The sequence below is a fragment of the Rhopalosiphum padi genome, chromosome 3 (assembly GCF_020882245.1).
Source record: "Rhopalosiphum padi isolate XX-2018 chromosome 3, ASM2088224v1, whole genome shotgun sequence".
NCBI lineage: Eukaryota > Metazoa > Arthropoda > Insecta > Hemiptera > Aphididae > Rhopalosiphum > Rhopalosiphum padi.
The window spans coordinates 59,542,875-59,566,012 of NC_083599.1; the positions used below are offsets into that span (position 1 = coordinate 59,542,875).

Consider the following 23,138-nt stretch of genomic DNA (forward strand, 5'->3'; position numbering starts at 1 on the left):
GTATTTACTCGTATTATAAAATCTTTTAAATTGAGTCAACGACGAATCATTTGCGAGCCATAGATAATGATTATTTTCCAAAACATTAATTATGCACGTAGGCATAACAAACGATCATATTATGTATTACAAGGTCTGGTGTACTGAATTTCGGGTCTTAATAACGCGTTTTGTTGGGCAATTGAGATGGAATGAACTGCAAACGTCGTTGAATATCGTTAAAATGCTGAAATATCACCACCGATTAAAGTATTAAAAATAGGTATAACACAGAGAAGTAATAAAGTAAAATATTTTTTAGGTAGTGAGTACTATATAGTATAGACGACGTTCAGGATTAACCAGAGATTTCTCTTGATAATGTACCAAAAAAATAATAACAAAATCAAATAGAAGAAAGGTACCTATTATATTATTCTATATCATAAATTATTAAGAAATGTCCAAGTTAAAAAAATATTTATACTTTAGGTTCTGAGTGGAGCAGTGGAAGTATTGATTTTACAATGTGTATTTTTTTTTGTATGGAGCACCTTTTGGAGAATTAAAACTTTTAAGCTTTTTAACTTATATATCTTTTCTGATAGAAAAATTAATTTAGTTAGTAATTTTTGTGCATGTGTGTATGTGTGAAAGAAAACATATCAAAATAAAAAAAATGTAGTAGGTAGATAAAAATTAATAATGTTTAAGGTACCTATTTTATTTAACACTCAAAGTTTTAAAATGAAATACAAATAAGTTGAGCGATGATTGTATTGATTTTTCATAATAAGGTATTTTTAAATGTGTGTGTGTGTCTAATGATACTTTGCATAGTAAAAAAAAAATAATTTTCAACTTTATACATACTTATATTTGTTTTTATAGAAAATTGATTTTAGTAGGTACTTTGGGGATCAAAAATAATAATTTCTTCTTAATAATCGATAAAATAAACAAATTAGGGAAAATGTTTAGGCTCGGTTAAACAGCTTAAAATTTGAATTCATTATGATACATAAATTGATTTTTAAGAAACTTCATACTGAATATTGCATCAACGTTGGTTACAAATAATAGTGGGTATAGCCTATCACCGAACGGCTATGCACTGTCCATTAACATGGCTCTACCAATCTACCATAAATGTCTACAACTAAAAACACAACAATCGGTCGTGTGGTGTTCGTTCTTTTATTGCTTCGATAACTCGATTTACCAATAACTAAATATAAAATAATAATTTTGCTGACATCCAATATTATAACATATTATATAATGTATAGCTAATTCCATCAATTGCCCATTGCCGATCATCGAATTGCTAGTTTCGTAAGATACGAACCACTTAAAAAACCGATAATGATTGAATAAATTAATAACAGGTATTTCTAGAGATTGTTTTAAAATATCGAAACAATATTATCACTAGGCATGCAACAACATAAATTAACAGACGCATACCAATAAAATGCAGTCTAAATGCTTTCTCGAAACAATACGTCATTATAGAATTATCTATTATACAACTATTACCTATACGTATCAACCTATAGGTACTATAATATAATTATGGGAATTTATATATTATATAATATATATATAATTTACAATATGCTTAATTAGGTATACAGTACATACACGATACATATTATATTATATTATTATAGTCTGTCTGCAATATGTGAATCCAGTGATATACCTATATGGAATTTTTTTAATCTTTAAATTTATTAAAATGTCATAGATCCTTAAAATATAAGCCAAACACTTAATAAAAAACAGTTAATATTCGATAAGAAATTAAAATTATTTACACATAATTAAAAAAATTTACTACAATTAAATACCTACCTATATTTTTTATATTATATAAACTAGTAATAATTACTTTATAGATACACACAAACACACTTATTGGGTACACATTCAGTTATTATTAAGGTATTTTTCTTAATAGGTATCTACAATATAACTAATAGCTATAGACTGTATACAGTTTGGGTAATCATTAAGAAATTAGATTTTAAAAAACTATTTGTAAGTTAATAAAAACCAACAAAATAAGTCATTTTTGATTTATTTATTTCCAGATGTTAGTTACATATTATTAAATTCTCTATTTAAAATGCATTCGTGTTTAAAAGTATTTACTTGAGAAGGCTAATGATAACAAATAATACATTTGGTTATCGTATACTTGGATAATATGTTCTAAAGGCATGCAACGTCAAGTCTGAGTAAAAGATATACTTTTTGCTAAGTACTTTTAACACGCCCACTTAACTGTTGCTTATTAATCAACCAATATATACGTTTTTAACAATAAATGTAAATTGAATCTATGATATCTCTCGTTTCGCACCTATTTACAATTAATGAATTACTCAATAATTTGTATCATATCCACGTATGAGATATTAAATGTAATAAAAAAAGTCTAAATATTTACATATTTATTTAAATACAACTATTATGTAACTGCTACCTAGTAGGTATGCTTTATACATTAATTTTAATTAATTATACTCGTAATATCACTCTATTGCTTAATCATTTATAATAAGGTTTTGAAACTTTTCATTAATTAAATTGCAAGGCCCCGTATGTCAGTTAAACCAAAAAAAGGTATTTAAAACTAAAAACAGTGAAGTAGTCACTTTGCCGTATAGTTATAGGTTACAAGTTTTGGTTACTAGTCATTGTGGAGGTCATTGTAATGCATATATTAATAGTTAAATTTAAAATTAATAATAAATAATTCCATACAAAAACTAAGCGGCGACGGTGTATCAGCCTCTGCATCTAAGGGTATTTTATAATTAATTTAAAAAGAAGGAACTTTACGTTTAATAATTTATTTTTCTATTAGTAAGTACGGTATAATATAATGAATTGATTTTTTCCAAATACATCGTATGTAATATATGTATTTTTAATTATTATAATAATACATATATCATACATTATTGTTATTGCATTTTAAGTCAATAATACATATCGTGGATTTTGGATAAATTTATCGTATATAGAAAATAATAATAAATGGAATGTCAAAAAGTTTCCCCCTACAATTAATATATTATATTAAATTATAACATAAAAACCAAAATCATAATTTTTCGTTTAAATAAGAACTTCTTATGATAAAAAAATTTACTGTGTATTTTTGACAGATTTAGAATTCTACAAGGCCGATTTAGAGTTTTATGAAGTTTAAATTAAAAAATAATTTGCAAATCTTCGAGATAACAAAAGAAATTTGATCTTCAAATGTTTATAAATATAAAATGGCAACTACCTATGTGTTTTAGATATGTTTTAAATTGTTCTAAGTAAAACGTATGAAAAATATGAATTACATTTGTATTAATATTTATAGAAAAAAAAAATGTCAATTTTGATTATTCATAATATTTTGATAATTTCATTGTGTATAGAAAATGGTATAATTTAAGTTCTAATGAAATATTTCAAGTTACTGCAATTAATGTTTTTGTTTTAATTATAGCAACATAATAAAAATGTATGTTAAACTTTATAAAAAAAAATCTTAAGCACAAAAGAATCACCTACATCAAATTCACTACCAGAAACCACTCTCAACAATGTGGAATATTGAATTATTTTTACTGTTCTATAAGGCGATGACGAACATCACCGTTTTACAAAGAAAACAACTTAGCATAAAACAGGCTAAATTAAATAATTAATTAATAAAATCAAACAATCATCGTTCTGTTCAGAATCTAAAATGTATAATACACAGTGAAACTTCCATAAAACGAAGTCGAATAAGCAACAAAAAAAAAATACGTTATATGGAGGAATTCATTAAATAGAATTACGTATTCATTAACAATGAAGGTCATAGTTCTTAAAAATATTTCGTTAAACAGAAAATTTCGTAAAATGAAGTTCGTTATATGGAAGTTTCACTCTATACATTATACAAGGACAACTTTTTATGCTACCAACTAATAACTATTTAGTATTATAATATATGTCATATATACAATATAAATATGCAGGCACGTATACAGAGGAGGTTTTGGGGTTCAACCCCTCTCGAAAATAATTTCGAATTATTATAATATATATTTGGATTTTTTTGGGGGGAAAGGAGGGAGGAGACACTGTTTTAAAGAATAGTGTTTTTCATTGCCCCCTCGGCCACCCCCTATAAATATGCCACTGATATGTGTTAAATTCAATAATAACACACATTTTTATTTGTTTATTATTTTTTTTACTTAGAAGCTCATTGACCTATTTTTATATTGCATTCTTATAGAATGATATAATATTTCAAATCATTATGCTGATAGATACGTTTCAAACAAATATTTTTTCAAGTTTAAAGTTGAAAAAATATTTATTTAAATTTTAGATTCTATTTTAGATTGGACAGTTGAAAATTATTGTTAGGTATACAAATTACATTTTATACTAATTTTGAAAGCGCCACTACTGTATCCGGTAAGTATCTAAATCAAGATTAAAAATTATATTTTTTTTGAAATTTCTATACTGTATAGAATTGTATTCAATTGTTATATGCTACGATTCAAAACATAAAATCACGATGGTTACTATTATAAATTATAATATTGTATACGTGTTACTAAGAAGTAAGAGTTATTGTTAGCAATACAACATACCTAGGTTATATTTAACATTAAATTATACGGGCAGGTACTATTTATAAATGTTTATAATAACGTGTAAAAATAATATATTGTATTAACTAAATAAAAACGAATAATTATTAAATTATAATAGGTATCTATGTTGTACAGTGATGCAATATGAATAATTATAGTTCACAATATAATAGATAAACATATTATAGGTGTGAACGATTTTAGCTTGCCAGCATTGTTTCGTACCTATTAAATACATGTGTTGAAAAAATACTAGGAATTAAAAATACAAATTAAAACATAAAAAATTGTATTTTATTACACCGCGTTTCATAGGGGATATGGATAATTGTTTAATTGAGCGTTTAAGTACAAATAGGCGGTGTTTAAGTTTAATCTCGTCAGACGGCATATGATATATTAATTCTGAACGGGCAATCAACTCACATTGTTTATATTGTAGGCATAATCGCGTAGTTCATCAGTAGTTAATTGTGTGTGTTATCTTCTACTAAAACCTAGTTTATCAAGTGTAAGTTTAATCAATTGTGAAAAGTTGACATTGCTCTGTTTGCTCGTCAAAATTATTTGACTGAACAGTGAACATAAAGGCGTCAGAATATATGCAGTATACATATAATATAATATACAATAGTGTCTATATATATATTATATACTATATAATGCATATAACATTTTAAATGGTAAATATTTACTAAAGTGAGTTATTATCAACTACTGTTTGTAGTTATTTATCAAGGTTTACGGTAAAATATTATGATAACTGCGATAAAATCATAATATGAGTAATTACTATAAATGTGTTTCAAAAATGTTTTCTAAACTTTTTCGTCGTAGGTACTTGAGTAATCCCGCTTTATATATATTGTATACTATGACGTCAGACGTGATATAATTAAAGTATGTTTTTAATTATTATCCACCTCATATTTTACCGGAGCTATTGAGCCAACAAATCATTTCAGCACCAGCAACGTAATCTAATATTGTAATCCACAGTTTTACATAACCTAAGTCCTAAGCAACATATTTTATTATTATCAGTTGTAACAACGACAATACAGTATCGTTTGAGTACTGTAAAGTACTAAATTCAAGTTGACAGTTTGACACGTGACTGTATGTCAGCATAAGTGTAAACAGCTGTTAAATCGTAGGTAATCCATAATTATATTTATACCTCACGCAACTTACAGTCAATTGATTTTAAGATTTATATACAGTTTTTTTTTTATCAATCACGGTTGAGTATTAGCTAGTTAATAAAGTAAAAGCTTAGTAATTTTAACTTATTAACATAACTTAGTTGGATGTTGTAATTGACTTAACTTTAACTTAACTCATTTACCTCTACGTTAACATAAATTAACTTATAAATTGTATTAATATTCCTAGTTGTTAATTTTTAATTTTCATATTATCCAGAAAAGTATTTTGTTTTTTGCCATTTATAATTATAATTCGGAGTATATCTAGAAAAAATTATTAAAATAAATAAATATATTATATTTATAATAAAGAATTTCGGTATAAATCTAGTTTAGCGCCCACGCAGTTTTCTAAATTTTTTCTACCACATAAATGGAGTTTTTTACGCTGAGAACGATAGTGCAATCAGAATTGAGCAGTCCAATTTAGTTTTTGAATTATAACACTTTGATGTTGTAAATATGTTAAATAACTCAATAGGGCACTGTTATCAGTACATTATCGTATATTGATATTTATTCTTTTTTTTTAATTTTTTAATATTATACTCCGTGTATAATAGGTAAATAAAGCATTGTGCGAATGCGTAAAATACATATAATCGCGAACTTCATGAGATAGTAATTTAAAAACAAATGATTTTCGCTAATTTGTTTTTGGACCATCATTCTTAAAAAGTTGATTTACCTAAGTTGACTAAGCTTACTTGGGGTGGTGTTGCATACAAATCGAGGGATATTTTCATTTTTAAATGTACGAGCGAGAGCGAAAAAAAAATGAAAAATTCACGTAAGTGCTAGGTTATAAGAAAAAGTGGAAAAAAATTAATTTTTGTATGAGGTAATCGAACAACCCTGCTCATCAAGAATCGTAAGGTATGAACACTTGAAATATCTCGATATTTTATATGCTGGGTATTTAAGTATTATAATGTAAACCGAAAATTTTAATCAGCTGTAACTTGAAAACTATTGATTTCCGCCAATTTTTATCTAGATAAATCTAGGTTTTTAAAAAAAAATTCAAAAATTCGCGTGGGCGCTAAACTAGATTTGTTCCAGAAGTTCGTATTTATATTAATTAAATATAAAAACTAATTTATTATATTAATAACTATTAACTAATAACTAAAGGGAAACATTAGTTACCTAATTAGATATTAAAAATCAAGGGCCCACGAATTATATTCATAGCATCAACTTTTTAGTTAGGTTTACGATTATCATTAATTGTGGCTGTTTCAATTTTTATATATTAAAATACTAATCAAAAAACACACCTACATTATACATTGATAAAGTTTCTTGTATTATCTACACATTACAATGATGCATTATCATTTACTTTTACTGCTTAGTGATTGCCAGTTGTTAGGCAACGGACAGTTGCCACAGTTAGTTACCTTACTTATAATTCTTTCAGCGCTAGACTAGAATTTAATTTTACTGTTATTTCTTACTAAGCGTTTAAGCCACTCATTTGTGTATAAATATCTCTTTAAATTTTAATATTAATTTCTATTGTTGTATTTACTGAAAACTTACTTACACACATATGTGGTTTAGTTTTGTAAATCGATAAAATGAAAACTACATAAAATATAGATTTGTGACCTATATAATACGATAGTGTAGGTACAAGTAATATTTAGAAAAAAACAATAAAAATATCAAAATAAACCGATAATATTATAATTTTAATAACTATTATTGGGTTTTTTTCGGAATAGCATATTTGTCAATACACTGTCCTTTAATTATTTATTAAAGTTTTTTAAGCATGTTTTTATTTAAGAATTAAACAAAGAATTTAGTACCTACTGTGGTCGTTGTATATTTATTTTCTATTTCATTATCAATAACCACGAATGTTTTTTACTTACATGTATGTGTAATGTGTATGTTGGTTTTAAAGTATTTTTTAGAGTTCATTCACAACGCTGATCGTGTCTACTTCTGTCTTCCTGATATTTTTTCGCTTAGTGTCAATCAGTTACTGATTTCAAAAATATAATTATATAATTGAAAATATACATTTCAAGAAAAAAGTGATAAAAGATTAATAGTGAAAAATCATTGAAGAGCTTGGCTGGTTGGCTACACTGAATACTTTCAGTTTGTCTTCTAAATGTATCTTATATTATTATAACACCACAAAATAAATTATAAAAGTAGAATTAAAACATTATTTTTTTTTTTGTTTACATTCAACATAAAATAATAACTTCCCAATTCACACCCATCTTAACCCGTGTTAATTATAACGTGAAATATTAGTTTTTTTTTACAATATTTTTTCCAAAAATGTTAAAATATTTTAATGGTTCATAAAAAAAATGAAGCTTGAGGAAACTAAAATTGGGGCGCAATTCAGATTAGACATTTTTTCGTAGATATCTTTGGGACGCAACTAGTATACAGCCGAAGAAATAAATAAAGGTTCATTAATATGTTTCTAGTAAAAAACAATTTAGATAATGCTGGTAAATAGCTATTATAAAATCTAGACAGTTATTTTATTTTGAAACTTAAAATCTTAAAAATTATATAGTTTATTATTTTTAAATTTACCTAGTTATTATAATAATACATTCTGCACTCAATTGTAAATAATATTATTTGATCTTTTTTATAATTTAGTTAACAATTGTAGTAACAATATAAATAGTAAAATAACAAATGAAAATATTGATGTATAATTATCTATTACCTACTAGTGATCATACTGACTACTGAGTCAATCATATTTGATAAACCAGATAAATTATTATACTTCTCAAAATTATTAAAATTTAAAAATATAAACTAATGAATACATTTATAATAATGCTGATATTTATTAATTAGTGATATAACTATATAAGTACTGCTTTGACTCATTGTTTTGTTAATAGTTTGTAATTTCCATTTGTTATTTAATAATATATTTATAATAATTTTTCAAAATATAATAGTTATTATTAATTGTTATGAATGCTTAAAAAAAACTCATTCACATTTACGTTCTTTGAAAAAATGAATGCGTTTATTGTAGTATACCATTTTCTGATAGTACTAATATAGTAGAAAAAGAATTTTTGAAAATATTCTTCTTAAGTATAAATATGCAGATTAAGAGTATTCATGTAATGTAAGGCCGTAAGGGCAAACTTTCGTAACCCTAGAGTAATGTTTTTATTACTGCCCAATTTTAGTTGACACGTCATAGGCAAGTGCTTTTCTTCATCAGATACAATATTCTAAGGATTAAAAATAAATAATTAATTTTTTTTTTTAATGTTTTTTATTTTACAACACATTAAAATACATATTTTAAATGCTTTTCAAAATAAGCGTCTGTGTGTACTTGAATAGGTACTTTTAAAAAGTTTCTGTTATAATGACTGTACAAAATACAAATAGTATAACTGTTTTAAACAAAATACTAGGCCTGGAGTAAAAAAAAGGTAATTTTTAAAATTCTTTATATAATTTGTTAAGCAAATTTATTTGGTTGTTCATATTTTTTTATTTTATTTTTATTAACCGTTTACGGTAAACCTGCAATCAATATAAAAACCCATAAACATATACAACTCGGCAGCCAGTTGAAACGTCGACAATGAAAATATCGACAAGTTAAAACGTCGATGGTTGAAACATCGACAAGTACAAAATGTCGACCGGTCATTATATCGATAAGTACAAAATGTCAACAGGTCAATATATCGACAAATTAAATCAAATCAAATAATTATTATTTTATATTATTTAAATAAATAAATAAAATAATTATATGACATATATAAATAAAATAAAATATAGGATAGTGAATTTGTGCCTATAAGTTTGGATAATTATATAATATACTGCAATACGCATAGTAGATAACATTTTTCCGATAATTGTCAGTTAAATAGATATACTATATATCTAATGAAATATTATATTTTAATTTAATTTAATTATTTACAGTAATATTTAACGGTTAGTGTTCCAAGTCGATGTTTTGTAAATGTTGACATATTTTTGTAATACATGAAATACTCAAAATAAAATTATATATTTCAAAATAATTATTTAATAAATTCTTATATAATATAATAAATTATAAAAATAATTACCTTATCTATACAAATTTAGCTTGTTGACCCGTTTGATCACTGTTTTCTTAAATTAACAGTAGACTCTGCGAAGTACATAAATACTTGCGCGCTAGTCGTTTTAAATCGAAATGATTTGATTTAACTACACGGTCGCATGGAAAATACTATTTATTTTATCGTTATATTTGTATACTAAATCTAAAAGAATACCGTTCACTTTATCTCAACGTTAAATTATAAAATTAGACTTTAGAGCATAAAAAATTTAAAGTACCTGAATGATATTTTTAATATCTTATACGTTATTTGAGTTAGAGTTAAATAGATTTTCCAGTGATAAAATTAAGTAAATGTAAGATACGCAGCCGAGAGAAAGGACCAGGTCACGTTTGAAAAGTTAGCTACCTCCTCCAGTTGTTTAGAGTTGAAAAAAAATGTCGACAGAAGATTTAAATTTAGGTTAAATTTGAAAAATGTATGTGTAATTCTTAATCCTAATATATCAAACTGAGACTATTCAAATATTGTTTGTAATGTTTAAATTTGAGAAAAACCTGTAGATTTTAAGGCCAGCAGTGGTTAATTTCACAAATTCAAATTCCATGAGTTACAAATTAGTGCAAAATAAATGATAGGATTTGATTGAATTTGCTAATTCAGACATTTTTTAAACTTACATACTTTACAAATATTATGTTAGAATTGTTAAATTGGGGGAGGGGGGGAGTTAAATCACACTTTAAATAAGTGCACTTCTAAACAATTCTAAAATCAAATTTCGCTATAGAGTCTAAACACGATATATTTATTAGTAAAAGCTGTAATATAGGTTACGTATGTGTTTATATATGAATATAATAAAAAATATATCTAATTGTAAGTACAATTAATATACTTCCATTGGATTAAACGATTAAATTACAAATACATTGGAATGTTTTAACATGTCTTAGATGCACGCTATCTTAAAATCATTATTAAAAACACTATAATAGTTAGTTATTTTTTTGTAAATGTATATACTTCTATTAAAAAATTTAAAATAACGAGTAATCACGTAAGCCTGCTTATATTTTACAATAAATTTTTAAAAAAAATGATAAAAAAACTACGCAGGACAATGAACCCAATAGAAGATTTAGTGAATAATTCAAGGCTATACAGGCAGATTTTGGTATATAGAGCCCCCATTAGTTCAAATCAGATTGGCACTCTAAAGAACTTAGCCTTAGATACGACATGTGCTGTTGTGCAATCTAGAAGAGTTCTCAATAGAATCAATATCGGAGGTGAGATCATTGAATAAAACAGAGAGCAGCTCAAAAACGGACTCGACAGATCAGTCAGCACACAATTTGTCAACTGAGGTGCCAGGTGATGATTGGATTACGAGCCAGATGAAGATGACGATGGTGGCATTGGAGATGAGAAGGAAGAAGAAATGAGTGAAATGAGGGAATAATTCCTAAACGAGGACATCACAAAGAGATTCATACTTCTAGAGGGCTCCAGTAACGTAGCGGCAAACCAAAATATGGTAGCTGACTACCCGGGAGGGGGGGGTGAGCGTCCAAATAGCCAATGGGACATAATAGACAGAGAACTTCAAAAGTTCATTGAAGTTAAGGTATTCATCTTTGGTTGTGATGATCCCAACAACCGCTGAAATGTATTGGTCAACACACCCGGGGGGACCACATGACCAGACAAAAGTGGTGAACTATCTGATCAAAATATCACAGCTCTTGTCTCAAAAGATTCACACAAATTATCTAATCGAGTCAGATGACTTAATGGAGTGAGGCTTTTGTAACAGGAGATTCAATGAGATAGTCAATCAGTGGATGTTTCCATTTTGGGGCGCCAAAATTGTACACGGCTACGGCGGTAGGTGCTCTGTGAGTCCGCGGTGAGCTGGTCAGGATAAAAAACAACACTAATTTTACTATGTACCGGCGACAGGGGCGCAATTTCAATGAAAAAACTGAGGGTGCTAAGCTCCTCTATATCTTTTTTTATAATGTTGCCTTGAGGTTATGGATACCTGTTACTATTAAAATCTAAATTAACATGAAACAATTTGCTGGTGCTAATTTCAAAATTGTGGGTGTAAGCACACCCAAGCCTCCTCAAATTCTTATTCTATTTAATTATATTCTATTGGATATCTGCAAGAACTTTTCGAAAATAAAATTCCTTATTTTATGCTTATTCGTGATGGTAGATGTGACTCGACTTCTTCTATATTTTATCAAGGAAAACTAAAACATGTAATCTGTTTATATTAACATTAACAAATACTGAACGCTGAATAGCTAAATATTCATAAATATATTCTGAGGTATTCCACAATTTTTTATTTTAATAAATTAATGGGAATATGTGATTATGTATTTGTGTGTATATTAATGTTTTTGTAATTTTGTTAATGTATATATTCAGTTATTGTTATCTGATGTGTCTCTGAAGAAGCAAATTTTCAAAAATGATATTGGTAAGTACATCCAGAAGAATTGTATTAAAAAAATAGAGGATTTTGAATGTCAAGATATTATAAGAAATACATGGACACCAGATAGCAATTATACTTTTCCAATAAAAATGTTTGGAAAAAAAGGAAGAAAATTTAATTTATCTTGGTTACAACGTTGGAATTGGTTGGCCTATTCGGATCTTGAAAAAGGAGCGTTTTGTAAGTATTGTGTGTTTTTTTTACAAAAGAGAAGGAGCTGGTAAAGGTATGCATTCACCTCCAAAGTCATTAGTACATCAACCATTTATTAATTGGAAAGATGCTATTGAGTACTTTAAGTTTAAATACATGAAAGTAATGAGTATCATAAATTTTCCATGCCTAAGTTACAGAATTCTTAAAAATAGTTGATAAAAACAAAACGACGTCTACATCCAGTTACATAAAAGAAATGAAAGTGAAATAAAATGGAACAGAGATATTTTAAAAGTTATAATTAAAACAGTAATTCTTTGTGGGCTCCAAGGACTTGCTCTTCGAGGTGGCCATGATTCAGGTAGCTTAGATTTGAATTTGGCATTACATAACGACGGTAATTTCAGAGCTCCGTTACGTTACCGTATTGATAGTGGTGACGATTTATTTTTAAATCATATTAAAAGTTGTGGTAAAAATTCTACTTATATCAGTGCTGATATACAAAATTAAGTCATTTCAATTATATGTGATCAAATTCAGACTAACATTTGTAACAGAATTAATCTGAATAGATATAATAGATATGAAAATATCTAGTATATAAATTATTTTTGTTGAATAAATAAAGAAAAATATACAATTTTTAATTTTTCGTATATATTCTGTAAATTGTCACTAATATTTATTTTATAATTCATTTTTTTCCAATTTTATTAATACAATATGACATATAAAATAATATATTATAGTTAATTTTATGGTCTTTAATTTTAGTCAGATCAATTTTTATTCTAACTTTAACAGTTGATGAGTTATAAGCGAAGCCAGTTAAATAAGCGCGTGGTCCTCTAAAAGTGTGAGGACCTACGCACAAGGGGTAAGTTTCAGGTTAGTATGTTCACGAGAAAGATAACCTAAACGTATACTAAAATTCATCTTTCAATATTTTTTTTAAATATATTTTAATCATATTTCTGATTCTTATATTTTGTATAGACAATAAATTGTTCAATTATATCATCACCACCGGGCACCGGTGTAAACAACACTACCGATAACTTATGATAATTAAAATTGATGAAAAAATTTAACAATATATTATCTATATAATATAAAATTATCTGCTTGTTAACTTTTGTCATAAGTTGTTTTAACGTTTAATTGACTAATTTTGCTCAAACCAACGAAATAAATTGTTATATTTTTTTTAAATATAACACATACTTACTACTTACCGCTACATATAAATATAAAAAGTAAGTTTATTTTACAGTAAATTTAAAGATCTTTAATTTTAGTCATGAGATGAGTTATACCTAAGCGAAACCAATGAAAAGGATCCACGACCCTTTTAAGAATGGTGAGGTGCTACGCACAATGAGTAGGTGCCCGGACTTCTAGTATGTTTATTATTAAGGTATAACTTATAAACCACTTATATACCAAAATTCAGCTTTCAGGGAATTAGTTCCGAACTTTTTTTTATTTTATTTGACTGGACTATTAAGGATTATTATTGAACCACTAGCAAAATGATCACCTATGTAGTAAGTAGTAGTGCAAGTACCAAACTAATAAAAAATGGATTTAAATATATTCTTTAGTCATTTCTTTTACCACGACGCGCAACTAATTACAGTAAGAAACTATAAAGTACGAAATAATAGCGAAAAGAAAATTTAATTCTTTACGTTGTAGTGTTGTACAAATGTACAATTATATAGGTGACTGAAAAAATAAATAAGTATATAATATATAGATTACCTATGACCGCACATGCGATCGACATAACTCGTCAAAACAAATACGATTTTATTGCTGACTCGTAAAATTTACATTTCAAAATAAAATATTTATAGTTACGCAATACGCATAAAAAAAAACGACAAACCGTTTGGAATAACACTCCACGGCGGCAGCATAAATACACCACCACCATATTTCGGCAAAAACGGTACCTACATACCCCTACATAGTGATCGTTATAATAATACTACAACAATACGTACATTTGACAGCGTCATACGTGCGATATACTTTGTAATAATAATATGGTAAACGTCAACGTGACGATTGGGTAAACGTATGTAAATGCTATGCAAACATTGGAATCGTATATTATTATATTATACATAATATACTCTGTCACAAAAACATAGTGGCGGTCGATGTGTATAAATTAGAGTGTAAATTGTTGTGTTCTTTGCTAAAAGGGTTGACTATAATATATACTTGGCTATGAAAAAATAAATTAAAGTCTTCAGTCGTTGGAAAACGTATGCAAGTTTGAATAAAAACATATCAACGGTCTAAAATAGTATGATTTAACGTAGGTATAATATTTATAATAATAAAAAAATTGTTTTAAGTACTTACCAAAAGACTAGTGACATTGTTATACATATTTCATATGATTTATATTTTTCATTGACTGCTTATACTCATAATTTTACAATAGTCAGTTTTAGTATTTTTGAAATAAATGTTTTTATACAGTTTGAATTGATTAATGTTTATACTACTCAATTAATTATGTTAATAAATTGTCTACCTACATTTTTAAGTTAAACACGTTTCTTCTACATATGCCATAAACTGCTACAGCCTACAAACCATCCTAACCCTGTTAAATAAGATTTTTCCATTCTTTCAATACCAGGAAATCTTACCCATATATTAAAAAATAAGAGATGTCGCGACCTTTTACATAACTTTAATATATAATGATTTTCTAAAAATAAATAACAATAATAATAAATGAAAAAAATAATAAAATGTAATAAACTAGTAGAGTCAACGAGTGGTTGCTTTAATCAAACCTTTGTTTGATTTAAGCTATGTTTAGACGTTTAGTATATTATTACTTTCATTATACAAACTTATTGTGTTAATTGTATCGTTGGTGTCAAATCAAATTTTTAAAAAACTTATAAATATAATATTTTGATATCTTTAAATTAAACAATATATTTACGATTTACAATTATAATATAGTATAGACATCTTCTCAATCTATACACCCACTAAATATTATTATTTAAATATAAATGTTATCTTCCTATTATTTAACACTAGCTGTAAACCGTGCACTTTGTTGCCCGTATAAAATGCATCCGTGTTAAATTTGATTGCTTAATGCTAACATTTAGCATAAGGATAAAACTATTTTTGTTTTCTGATTTGGTGTATAGATTAGGGTGACCATACGTCCCGTATTATACGGGATTGTCCCGTTTTTCCACTTTGTGTCCCGTTGTCCCGACAAAAGTTATACGGGACGCATTTTGTCCCGTATTTTCAAGTAGGTCCCGTATTATTCCCGTTTTTCTCTTTATTGTTAATTTATAATTTTATAATTTTTTTTTTTTTTATTCTACGATATTTTTGTATCACAATATTCAATAAAACATCTAATCTATACTTATCAGAATTATTTTTAGATTCTTGTCTTAACAATAAATTATTATAATTGCTGCGAGTTGAAAATAGAGAACTAATAATGTCACATTATTATCGACACGTTAAACCGACGATTATAAATACTAATGATATAACGATAACGTACAAAATGTTATTAATATTATTATATTGATGTGTGACGTCGTCTACTAAATAAGTACAATTCCATTCACCACAACCAGTTTGTTGTCAAATATAATGTCTATTTTTATTTTATAATATCTATGTAAAATTATAAATATAATTTGTTATTAATATTTATACGTGAGTGTCGAGTTCACGATGACATTCACAGTGTAGTCGTAGTCGTAGTGACGTATTGACGTGTCACGTGTAGTTTATTAAGCTTATTTAAAATTCAGTGTACCATAATACCTAATTTGTTTTTTAAAATGCCCAAAAGACGGTGCGTTTTTACTCCACAATTAAAATTAGAATTTCCTTTTTTACAAGATGCTGACGAAGTAGGAAAAATATTTTGTACCATATGTAAGTCAGTGTTTTCTATAGAACATGGTGGACGTTCAGACATAACACAACATGTTACAAAAGTAAAAAAACATTTACTGGCATTATCAGCTGCATCAAAACACGAAAAGGTAACTTCTTTTTTTTTAAAAAATGATCCGAGTGGGTCCACTGACGAAAGTAGACGTACTGCAGCACAAGAAGGGATATTCGCATTTCATACCGTGATACACAATCACTCATTTCGATCAATGGACTGCACATCATCTCTTTTAAAACAAATGTATAATAAAAAATTTACATGTGCGAGAACTAAGGCTGAATCGATTGTTTTAAATGTGTTAGCTCCTTTCGCCATGCAACAAATTTATAAGGAAATAGAAAATATAAATTTTGCTACAATTATGATAGATACTTCTAACCATAAGAACCTAAAAATCGTACCAATTTTAATACGTTATTTCAAACCAAATTCGGGAATACAAATCAAAGTTTTTGAAGTAACAAATTTAAAAGGAGAAACAGCAAATATTTTATCAACTTATATAATTGAAAGTTTAAAAAAGCATAAGTTGTCAGATAAAATTGTTGCATTTTCTGGAGATAATTGCAATACTAACTTTGGAGGTGTTTTAAGAAAAGGATCAAATAATGTTTTTTCAATTTTAAATAACAATTTAAAAACGAATATTTTTGGAGTAGGTTGCGCTGCTCATATTTTGCACAACGCTATGCAATCAAGTGCTGATGTGTTACCTATTGATGTAGAAATCATAGTTAACAAAATTTTTCAATTTTTTCATATCTATACAGTTCGAGTTGAACATTTGAAAGAGTTTTGTGAATATGCAAATGTTGAATATAAAAATATTCTTGGAAGTGTAAAAACTCGTTGGTTATCCTTATTACCTGCAATAACAAGAATTATTGATATTTACCCGGGCTTAAAATCATACTTCGAGAAACAGGAAAAGTGTCCTACAATATTAAAATCGTTTTTTAACGATCCTATGTCTATAGTGTGGTTTCATTTTTTACAAAGCCAATTAAAGGTTGTCTGTGATACTGTAACTAAAATAGAAGGAGATAAAATATCAGCCTGTGAAGTTGCAGAGGAATTAGAAATTTTAGTTGGAAAAATAAAAAATAGAAAACATCTAAACTTCCTTACAACAAATATTTTATCGCTTTTAAATGATTTAAAAAACAATAATATGTATAATGAAAGCTCATTCAAAAAAAGTACTGATCTATTTTATAATACTTTTTTATCTTACGTAGAAAAATGGGGTTGCCACTTTGACCAGTTGAAAATATTTCATTGGGTCCAACTAATAAACTGTCCTACTTGGGAAAATGTTCAAAAATGTATTAAATTTCTTATGGAAAACAACCGAAATAATTCTAACATAAAATTAGATGAAGATAATTTATTTGATGAATTCAGTCATGTAGAACAAATTTTTAAATCACGAATTCATGAATGGCAAAAAAATTCCGCTAAAGTAGAAGTTAAGTGGTGTGAAATATTTGAATACACTAAAGCTCATAACATTGATACAACTAACATATCAAAAATCGTAGAATATTCTTTGGCAATTCCTGGTACAAATGCTGCAGTAGAACGGATTTTTTCAACCATTAATGTGTTGTGGACAGATGAAAAAAATCGATTTTTGGTTGAAACTATCAAATCAATTATAATCGTAAAAACACACTTTAAAAACTTATCTTGTAATGAGTTTTATAATATTCTATTAAAAGAAACTAGGTTACTTGATGAAATCGGTTCAGCACAAAAGTATACAAAAACATCAAAAGAAGAAATTTACATGCCATCGTCATCAAAATAATTTTTTTTTGGACTTTTGTGTACATATTATACTTATTAATATTTTATTTGTATTTAAAAACTATTATACAACATACATTTAATTTGTTTTTTTTATATTAATATATTTAGTTAAAATTAGAATTTCCTTTTTTTTTTTTTTTTTAGTTAAGTAACTAAAGTGTCCCGTATTTTTATTTTATTTTTATGGTCACCCTAGTATAGATGATATTTCCGATATATCAACTTTACATAAATGTCCCGCCCAGCGTTCTATTTTTTCAATCGATTAACCGATTATGTATCATTTGTTAAAAATAATCCGTTATTCGAATAGTCGATTAAATAATTGTGCAATTATTAAACATAATAAAGAGGTAACATTGAGGTCATAATTCGGGATAATTACTACCTTATGACGAAGACAAAATTACACATATTGATCATAATCTCATCAAAATCGGTTGTGTAGTTTCGAAATGGATCGAGAACATCATACCTGTCGTACACCAAATTTTTATATATAAGATATATTAGTTAGGTATTTTTAAATTGTACTTTTTAGTGATTATCTATACAATTAAATATTTATAATTTTTGAATAAGGGAAATACAAAATATCTACTTATTTACAATAAGATTATTTTAAAAGTATTTATTTTTTTTATTTTATTTTTTTAGCTGACCCGGTAAACTATAATATTTCTTGGTAGACTATACTATCCGTTCTTTGGTAAGGAGCATATATATTTAAACATTTTGCTGAGCTTTTTGAGTTCGGTGGTAATGTTTCAATAATAGCTTTAAAATCTTGTACCATGGATTGATGCCGTGCAGAAATTCTTGCAAATCATTTAAAATTTCCCTATTGCCGTGATGACATACAAATAGTCGTCTATCAAATTCTTCATTTCCCATGAAATAAATTTGTAAACATTTTGATTCTTCATTCGTGCATGGTAATAGTGAACCAACTGCATGATATAACTGACCTTGAATTATAAATGTAGGTATGAAATTTCCATGTATAATTTCAGTGGCACAAAAAGACGTCATTTGAAATGCAGAATTATACTTCCGTATATTGTCAAGAAAAACTTTAGAGTGATCATGTGTGTTATTAATCAGGCTATTTAATGGTTCTGGCGGATCAGTGATTTCGTTCAAAAGAACTTTTCTTGCAACACAGCAAAGACCGGGTGCTTCAAGAGGCCATTTCATTGCCTAGCAAAACTCACAAATCTGACAAATAGTCATATTGCCAATAAAAACATGGGATTATCTGCATATTTGATTGAAGCGTCGTACCTAAATGCGGAAATTTCTTTACATCGCCAAGAAGACTGTGGTGAATTCTAGGTTTCCTCATTGGCATTTGTATCATTTTCTCTGATAGAACGCAATCTCTTTGCTCCTCGCGTAGAGCGGCCGACACTGGGTTTTCTTTTGGGCTTTTTAATCAAGTCCATAATTGTGATAACCTAATGAAGAGCAAAAATCTTGATGAAATTGCGAAAACAATAAATAATAGTAATAACAAATGCTATCGCGATAGAAACTTTCTCCGTGGTATACTCTTGCTTTAAAAAAAAATCATGAAGATCTGATAAGTAGTTACAAAGCTTACCATGTACAAAGATTTTCATTTCACATTTATATAGTAAGATTCATGTAATATCTATGGTGTTATTTTTATAACGTTTACCATTTATGATGTGTAGATTTGTCAGTTTTATGGTTTTATTCGGGCGTCGATATAATTATCACAGACTTAGGATTTTTGATAATATTCGATTAAACGGTTCGTAATTTAAAATGTACTTGGAATAGTCGGATTTTGCACCATTTTTAATTATATAAAGTTATATTACAACTGCGCAAATTGTGTCCTCGTTGCTATGTAAGTCATACAACAATAAATACTTGCAAGTTGCAATGTTAACATTAATGTTTCTAAAAACTATCAGCTGTGGTCAACCACCGAATTAACTAAATAGTTGATAATAATTTTATTATAAAATAAAAGTATAACAAATTTTTTTTGGTGTTGTTGCTGTGTTCATTAAATTCTCATTTTAAATGTTTTATTATTTCAAAAAGATTGAGTGGTCACAAATTTTCGGGCCCTCTTAAAAATCCAGGCCTGTGGGGTTTATCCTTTCTTGTAGTCCTGTATATATATATATTGTAATGGAAACTTCATCTATAAATAAAATACAACATTACAATTTTGTAAATAAAATTATGACAATCCCTATTCCCATCCCATCAAATATAATATGATATAATTGATTAACAAAAATAAAAATTTAGGTGATATGTTTTATTATAATTTGTTATAGTTCTCATAAGTTTTTCATTGCCATCTGTGTGTCACCATCGAATTATCATTCGTTGTTGGAGTTATTTCCCTCAGTAAGTCTAATGTCAAGTTTTGCTGATTAATTAAATCGGTTTTTGTAACTATTAATTTCTCCAAGTTTCTAAGACGCTCCCTGTAAATAACATGCTTATATTTTATATTCAAGATTGCGTTCACATTACATTAGTATGAAAAGTATAAACTACAAAAAAATATCTAGATACTGTTTATTCAGTTTTTTTTGTTTTCTGTTTTAATTATTACAATATGCAGAATTTTTTGTTATAAATATGTACCTCATTTCTGACATCTCTATATTATATGACTCTTTAGTTGCCTCCAACGTTTTCTCTGTGTCAGCTATGATCGCAGAGAGCTGTCTTATTTCTTTTTGATATTTTTCTATTTCTTCCGATCGATTCGATTGTAATTCTAACACGGGATTATTCAACCGTGTTTCCAAACTTAGTTTTTCTTGCGTCAAATTTTCGATCACGTAATCTTGGTTCTTGATGTACTGTTCTTTGCGGTTAAGTGCTTTATGATTTTCAGCAATCTGATTTTCCAGATGTATTTGATATGATTTCCATTCTAAACGCCTAAAAACAGAACAAATAAACTTGTTTCTTATAAGACGGTTGATTTTGCTATATTTACTCATCTTCTATCTCCTTAATTTTTTCTACATATTCACTATCATCGGTTTTTTCTAATAAAGTTAGAATTTTTTTATTCGCATTATCTAACTTAACCTCCGAGTCTTGCAAACTAATAATAAAAATTAAAAAAAAAAATTAAATCCTTATCATATCGATATCGTGTTTAAAAGGTTTTATGTAAACAAATTAATACATATACCGTTTCAGAAGATCGTTATTTTCAATTATAACATTTTCTAATTCTTTAGTACATGAATCCAGCTTTTCTTTGTAATAAATTTCTTCGCGCGTTTTCTGTTCCAACTCCAGATTCTGATACTTGTCCAAAGCAGCTGTAACTGACTTCATCAACACTATATTACTACTTTTCTCATTTGACAACTCCGCCGTGACTGTTTTTAATTTGTCGTTGAACTGTTCCATAAAATTATTCATTTTTTCCATTTCGACCTTTAAAGGCTCAATGTCATTGGTATTTGATAAATTAACAGCTCTCGTGTATCTATTATTTACATCCGACTTCAATACGTTTTTGTGAATATTAATTTTACTCTACAATACATTAAATATTTGTAATTAATATAAAATGACTAACCACAAAATGTAAGGTTTATTTTACATAATTATTAACAGTTTGTTTATTTGTTTCAGTTTTTAAGCTATTAACTTTCATTTTTATATGTTGTGCATTTTTTATCGGCAATATTTTGGATTTTCCATCGTCTTCGATTGCTTTTTGTAACTTTTCTAAATATATCGGCGCGTCACCTGTATACTAAAATATAGATTAACGTAAGCAATATATCGTAGTATTATATATTTTTAGTGATAATTACCTCAGCGGTGACAACTTCCTGGTTATTGCTAGATACCTTAACTTTTGACATCAGTTTGTCCCATCGCAATATAGCTGAAATTTAATATTTTATAAGTTAATACTTGAAACATGAGCACACCGTTTACTAAAGTTAACCTTCGTCCATGCTTGATACACATTTATTTGGAATATTTTCATTTTTTACAAAATTTGTATTAGTTTTTGATTTGACGTTTTGCATTGTTAAATGATTTTTTCGAATATTTGTTTTCTGTTTCGGGACTTGTTCAACTACAGTTACCTAAAACATGCGTTAATTAATGTTAATACTATCAAAAAATATAATTTTAAATCATATGTAGGTATTACTTTTTTCATATTTTGGATGTCGATATAATAACTTTAATTTAGTTTGTCACAATGAAAAAATTAATATGTTAATATTTACTACATTTTAAATATTTGAAATTGCTTAGCAATGTGAAAACTAAAAAAATATAATAACGCATTATTAATATTTATACATTATTTTTAGAGGGTTATCTACTACTTTCCTCATAGTTCCTGAAGCATTACGACAAGATGTAACTTTTGAAGATTTGGAAAATGAGTTGTTCAAAATATGGTTGTTGCATGGACAATGCTTAGCATTAATGGCCTTTTTAGAAAGTTTGTGAACTGCGCCCTTAGTTTCAGAAGCCATTATAGAGCAGCTATATCTATGTCAACACACCATGCCAAAAATCGATATCAAATTTAAAGCGAAGATCTTCTACTATACGTGACAATACAACGCCTGTTAATCGACGCTCTGCATTTGCGTCCTCAACATGAATCATCTCATAAGCATTAAAAAAAGTTAAAAATCCTTCCTTGATTACACCATTGTTGAAATATCGAAAGGAGAGACACAGCTGCTCAGTTTGAGAGAT

At 27.2% G+C, this 23,138-nt stretch overlaps 2 protein-coding genes across 2 annotated transcripts; one reads left to right on the plus strand and one right to left on the minus strand.

Moving 5' to 3' along the window:
• Positions 1–15,812: 15,812 nt before the first annotated feature.
• LOC132927820 (uncharacterized) lies at positions 15,813–18,513 on the plus strand. The gene has a single exon (XM_060992413.1). It carries the CDS (start codon positions 16,462–16,464, stop codon positions 18,388–18,390), a length of 1,929 nt encoding a protein of 642 aa, XP_060848396.1. The 5' UTR covers positions 15,813–16,461; the 3' UTR covers positions 18,391–18,513.
• Positions 18,514–19,723: 1,210 nt separating this feature from the next.
• On the minus strand, positions 19,724–22,909 carry LOC132925250 (paramyosin-like). Its single transcript, XM_060989658.1, has 8 exons — positions 22,757–22,909; positions 22,363–22,507; positions 22,226–22,299; positions 21,589–21,941; positions 21,388–21,498; positions 21,027–21,329; positions 20,746–20,863; positions 19,724–19,849 (listed from the first exon to the last, which is right to left on the minus strand). The coding sequence occupies exons 1-8, from the start codon at positions 22,907–22,909 to the stop codon at positions 19,724–19,726; spliced, it is 1,383 nt and encodes a 460-aa protein (XP_060845641.1).
• Between the last annotated feature and the right edge of the window lie 229 nt (positions 22,910–23,138).